This window comes from Varroa jacobsoni, unplaced genomic scaffold, assembly GCF_002532875.2.
Source record: "Varroa jacobsoni isolate VJ856 unplaced genomic scaffold, vjacob_1.0 scaffold_548, whole genome shotgun sequence".
NCBI lineage: Eukaryota > Metazoa > Arthropoda > Arachnida > Mesostigmata > Varroidae > Varroa > Varroa jacobsoni.
In genome coordinates this window covers 29662-35672 of record NW_019213450.1, presented here as the reverse complement: position 1 = coordinate 35672, position 6011 = coordinate 29662, and the positions used below count along the sequence as shown (strand labels likewise).

Below are 6011 nucleotides of genomic sequence, written 5' to 3'. Positions count from 1 at the left end.
TTTTCAATATTCTCATTCAAATCAGTCAGTTTATTCACAAACCACTTAGTCGCCTTATGTAGCACTTTATTTAAAAGGACAAAATAATTCGCTCGAGCTCATGGGGTCGTCAGGTCCCACAGTTTCTTTCGAATTTGTTTAGAATTTAACTTCGAGAACTTTAAAAGATATTCATCAGTCACTGGCAGATCTTATCATTGCTGCATCTAATAGAATAAAATAAGTGTCAACTTGATAATGAACAATACGAATTACACAAAAATAAGTTCTGTGTGACTTTGCTCTTCTACGCGCATGTGCTTACAGCGTAGTACGTATGGGCTTCGGAAACCTTTCACTTAAACATCATTGTGTTAGGAAATAATACTACTACTCGTAGGGCTATATTTTTATCGTTTTATAATTCACGGTGTTTTTCTTTGGCAGTAACCGATTTTTAACAATACACGATGCTATCCTGCGTTCTTGTACGTAAGCTGAGTAAGCGTCGTTTGGCAAGCAGCAGCATCTGTGCCACATCCGCTGACTAGATGACTGCTCGTAGATTATGAGTGGTTTCAAGAAGTTGTCGGAACGCCTCCTTCTGCTCCGATGTTTGACCTTCTTTGAAGAAGCTATAATTGGATCAGAATATGGGTTGATTTAGAAATATGAATCACGAACGTACAAGGACATTTATTTGTCCACAGCGGTGAGCATCGTAGCGAAGACCTCTAATATACGCTGGCCAAAAAACATGAAAGTCTAAGGCTAGACTACTTACGTAGCCCGCGTACGATTACAACTATATGACTTAAATATGGCTCAACATCGTAGTCCCCTTTTTCTAGATATGCACACAATCCATCAGGTTCTCAGGTAAATCCGCCATAACCCTACATGATGATAGGCTAGATAAAGGTAACAACTACGAAGATCTACACATGGCCTCTTTAGAGAATTGTCTCAGTTATCAACATTTGAATCGAATCGAACGTTCTATACTACGTAGGTGAGTGAACTCATTCAATCTTGTAGATCTAATTGTTTGAAGTTATAATTGAACTGTTATTAGATAACCACAGTAATTACTGCTGTAGTTATCCTTTAACACTTCTTATTTTCCATAAACTCTGTACGGGATTACAATCCCCTTATTGTTAGCAGCAGTAGATTTACGAAGTAATCCGTAAGTTACTCGTCGCATAGAGATGTAAGGAGTACTCGATTATTATTACGATCGCAGTTGCTATATACACACCTGTACAACTGATCAGGAGTAATGTCGAGGGTGGAACAAATCGATTTTCGCGTACACATCGGCACCACAAGCAAATCATTCACACGAGCCATTAGCAGACGTGCGTAGAATGACTGGCACCTGATCGAAGACGATACATCGTGACGAGTGCGTTTAGTACTGATTTTATATAGCCATAGTTTGGTCGCATTCGCTGAAGCCCGATTTCTTAGCAAGGCTGTATACGATATTCGATTAAGCTAGCGATGAATGGATTAATAAAATTTACAAAACAGTAGGACGCATTTGACGCAGTCTATGAAAGCGATGTTATTTTTAGCCAACGATGTCCGGAGAGGTACATCATGACGACCACTACAGAGCGTGACGCAACTCAGAACGACCTTCTGCTGCCTGACTGACCTATGGCCCGTGTTGCTATGATTAAGTATAATTTTGAACGAAAGCTAATTCTATTATTGGATACCTATACTGTGACAGAGTTAGAGTTAAACTAGCCAGGCGTAACTGAATACCAAAATACTGTGATTATAAACATATTTTTCGACAAAATAGGGGTTCCGAGTTAAACATCCCGTACTGCCGTTAGGTATTGTTTAAGAAGTATTTTTAGGGCACAGCGTTTCTTATTCTATAGTTAAGGTCACTAGAACGAGAGATTCTTGCTTTACGTATGCCTATTATCAAGCACCACTTAGATTGGAAAACATGTGTTGATAAATAGTCGTCTCACATGACGCGCCTCCGTATGATCTTCGATAGCTGTCATTGGAAGCTAATTGTTTTAAATTTGACGTTGCCTACCACTGTCCGTCGTGTCTTTCGGCCTTGGCCAAAACCCTCTGTAGGTCCACCCAGCAATCCAGGTATGCTTCCAGTCCTGAAAATAGAACGGTGAAGTGATGAAAGCGTGTCTTGAATATTGAATTTTGATGCACCAATGAAGAAAGTTGTTTGTTTGTATCATTCAGAAGAGATCAATCAATTAAAACTATAGCACTTCCGTATCCGTTTTTGCAGATATAGCTCATTGGTAGTGCTTTGGACCTACGAATACTCTCCATAATGTATATTAAACTGACTTCTGCTGAACGCCCTCCATGTATAAGCTATTAGAATAGTCGATCTAAACCCAGCCTGATTAGAACGGCATCTTGCTCATGATGGTGTGAATTTCCATGACACATTTCCCTTAATGTATTTTGCGCCCTCCATCTCAGTGAACACTAATGATGAATAGATATAGAGAGGGTACGTTACCCACGCAATCGTCTTTTTTGCAGTGCCTGATCAACAACTGTTCTTCGAACGATCTAACGTGACCTGGGAGAACATCTGGAAGCTCAGGTTGTGCGTGACCCAGAAGAACGTTTTGAAGTTCATGTTGTACGTGACTTAGAAGAACGGCAGGTGTAGTCATTTCTGATGAATTGCCAGCAGCTTGGGCAAACTTGAAGCTAAATCTACGAACAACAGCTATGAATACTTATCTTCTGGAAGCTAGTTAAGATATAACTAATGCTACAGCCTAAAATGTATCTATAGCGAGTAAATGCGTCCCGATTTGCCTGAAGTTCCCACAGCAGTATTTATGTCAAATATTATAATAGGTGAATCTAAAGTTGAATAAAAATTATAATAACTGTTATTTCAAGGCAGATTTCCACTTCTACCGCCTTCTGGTGGGCTATTTCCATGAGCCTAAAACTATAATAAACTTACCTTAGCTCATTACGGATTTTTAAATTCAATATGTGGTTCGCGTCGGGTTCCACCTGTGTTCAGTTAAGCATACAGCCATCAACGGTCCACAGTTCCCGGAGCAGCACATACAACGTAAAGAATGGGCCAAAGTAAATTCATCTTTTCGGCTATCACGAAACTCTCTGCATTTAAGGTTTATGAAGCTTGTTTCTGAAGCTTTCCACACCTTCAATGGTGTTACCTATGATGTGTGCTATCATTGACAACGATACAGATAAATTGGACAGTTGTAATCATAGCGCTACTCGAAAAAGGCTTACCTACCTGTTTTGCATCGTAAATTTCCAACTTCAGATCATGCGGTCCTTCATCGCATTGTAGCTCTCGTGGAGCTTTTAGTGGTAATAACGGTGTCGACGATTCCATATGAAATTGCTTCATTTCCATTTTGGTGTCCTTCTGTTCCAGTAGTTCCTCAATCTTCGCATTTGGATTTTGAATAGCGTCGTCCGAACTGGTTTGGAAATTCTCAGCTAAAAGGTTAGCCTTTCGAATTACAAAAACAGTCATATTAATTCCAAATAACCGAGTAAGCATTTTCACTAAGATTTTCCTTTATTTATTAACAAACATCAGATAAATTAATTAACACTAAAGTCAAGTAATATCACATTCCTGATGAAATTCCGTTATAGGCCTGGTTAGTAAAGTCAACCAAAGACAGTGAGCGCTCGCGAAAAAAAAATCTCAGAAAAAGCTTTCGTTAATAATTACCTTATGGCCAATATAATTAACTTAATATAATATATATAATTAACATTACCTGATTTGATTATAAAACTGCGTTTTTCTGAGTGCACCTTACTGACGATCAAGAAACGATTCTATATTAACCAATTAAAGACTGTGAAATAACCTCGAAGTTCCGATTAAATGTGTTATTCGTCCATGATTTGTGGGAACAGCAGTGATAAACGTTACGAAATTTTATTTTACCTATAAAAAAGAAGTAATTTAGGAGACCACTTATCAATCCTATTCCTATATGATTTTATTTTTGTGTCCAGATCACCACGCGTTTTTAACTTTGGAAGACAAACACTTTATCACTGCGCTACAACGCGGATGTGTGTGTTTTTTAAATTCACCCAGCTAATATCCTTATTATTATAACCTCGCTGCATCTCGCTTAAGAAATAAAGATATCGATGCCTCGTCTAACATCGTATACCATTTTTTACAATATGGTGAATATTTTCTAGAAGTTGAATGGCTTTGCAGTTATCTGCTAATTATGCAGCAACGGAAAGTACAAGACAAACTTATATAGAAAGCATAGGATGCCATTACCGCTATGATTGGACGACGTCACGGTCATCGACAGAGCGCCAGCTGCACAAAGAGGCACGCATGTGTCCACTTGGCCATGGACATTAAGCTAGAAAAAATCTACAGAATCTAAAGTGGTTGCCAGACATAGAATACCTGTCGTTTTTTCGGACCTATATTGATGAGAACTGATACACCCTAGTGTGTATGTAATGTTCTGCAAAAAGATTTTCAAGACGATCATGTAAATTCTCGTTTTTCATTCTCGTACCTTAACGATTCTGTGCTCAGTTGCGATAAAAGCCGCTGGAGTACTTGTTGAAACAATGGCGCCTTTTGTGCTTAACTTTGACACTAAATCGGCGCGTTCCCGCAATGCGTTCCTAATATTGACGGCACGGGTTGAGGGACCCCATGACATGATGCTTTGTCCAACACTCTGCTACTCAGCAATGATGGTAGCCCGTCGCATATCGCACAACACGAAACGAAATATCAACGTACCTCATTAATGGGGTATCCGGCTCGTAACCAGCTTCTATGAAGCCTTTTGTGTGACTCCTTAAATGATCTATAGACAATTATTTGAATGTTTACCCTATAGGATAAGATCACGTAAAAGGTAGATTTAGATATTTAAATCCAGCTACGCATCCATTTACGTACACTTTGCTTTATTCAACATAACGAAATTCGGAGTACCATGATCTGGCTAACCGCTTTGTGGTGACATTTGTTACTTTAGATAGACAACTTTTAGATGTTACATGTAGAAAATACTCACGTGCCCGTTGTTTTCCGGGTCGACATTTTTTTTTGACGTCTGGCTGTCAACTGAGTCACAAGCCGAATATTCAGATTCGTTGTTTAAGTACAGCTTTGCGCATCTCTGCTCCTCTACAGCCTCTTTTTTTGATGTCATCTTACTGTCATATTGAAAGAAAGAAAGAAAGAGTCATAGAATTTAATGTTAAAACGACTGTAGATCAAGGAAAACGTAGTACACATTCTCCCCAAAAGGTTAAATTTTGCTTCTAAAATCTTCGTTTATCTAGTTTAAGGTATTATTAACAATAGATAACAAATGCAGAGTTACTAGTGAACTCTGTGACTGACATATTCACCATCTTTTGGCATAAGGCATAGGTTACCATCAGCATTTTTTTGCCGCAACAATTACAACAACATATATGGCAATTCTGTAGCGAACAAAGAAAGAAAGGCTGTTTAAAATGCCGTAGTAACCTGAAAGCGCTCAATCTTTAAACAGACTCAAAAAAATTGCTTTTTTTTGTAAACAGTTTATAGGGCGTTTCTGTGAAGGCCTGTTTAGCTGCCTCTTGATAGAAAGAACTTTTCACTTTGAGTAAAGCTGAAATTGATGAGACAATATGAATTGGTTAAGGCCCTTCTATCACTCCTAACGCTATACCACACACACCTGGGCATGCTCAGCGAGCCTGGCAGTTTACCAAGCAGAAGTTCCTGTTGTCTGGGTTTCAGGTATCGACCGAGATGCGAAATTAGGTATTTTCGGTATCTTTCCCGCAAAGAATGGAATGTGCGCTGGCCTGGATTAAACTTTAAAATCAATAATAGTAAAGATAAGATCTTATAACAATATCAGCTTAGCAAAGCGCGTCGTTTTACTTCAAAAATAAGGGTAGTTGGAATCAGCAATAAATTTATAATTTTCAGATAATCTTTCAAACAAAAAATGTTGGACAATAGTGCATAA

The 6011-nt window shown here is 38.5% G+C and overlaps 1 protein-coding gene across 12 annotated transcripts in view; it reads right to left on the bottom strand.

The window, feature by feature from the left end:
- The window catches only part of LOC111261346 (uncharacterized), a 9117-nt gene continuing 3106 nt past the window's right edge, over nucleotides 1–6011 (bottom strand). For 10 of the 12 annotated variants that reach the window (XM_022834771.2, XM_086968668.1, XM_086968669.1 and 7 more), the window contains 9 exons: nucleotides 5715–5854; nucleotides 5058–5199; nucleotides 4545–4715; nucleotides 3269–3490; nucleotides 2963–3015; nucleotides 2501–2703; nucleotides 2045–2120; nucleotides 1241–1360; nucleotides 1–614 (listed from right to left, as the gene is read on the bottom strand). In XM_022834771.2, coding sequence (XP_022690506.1) covers nucleotides 527–614; nucleotides 1241–1360; nucleotides 2045–2120; nucleotides 2501–2703; nucleotides 2963–3015; nucleotides 3269–3490; nucleotides 4545–4715; nucleotides 5058–5199; nucleotides 5715–5854 — 1215 coding nt within the window. In that variant the 3' untranslated portion in view covers nucleotides 1–526. The remainder of the gene's footprint in view (nucleotides 615–1240; nucleotides 1361–2044; nucleotides 2121–2500; nucleotides 2704–2962; nucleotides 3016–3268; nucleotides 3491–4544; nucleotides 4716–5057; nucleotides 5200–5714; nucleotides 5855–6011) is intronic. The other 2 variants (XR_015311468.1, XM_086968667.1) reach the window with 2 other exon arrangements.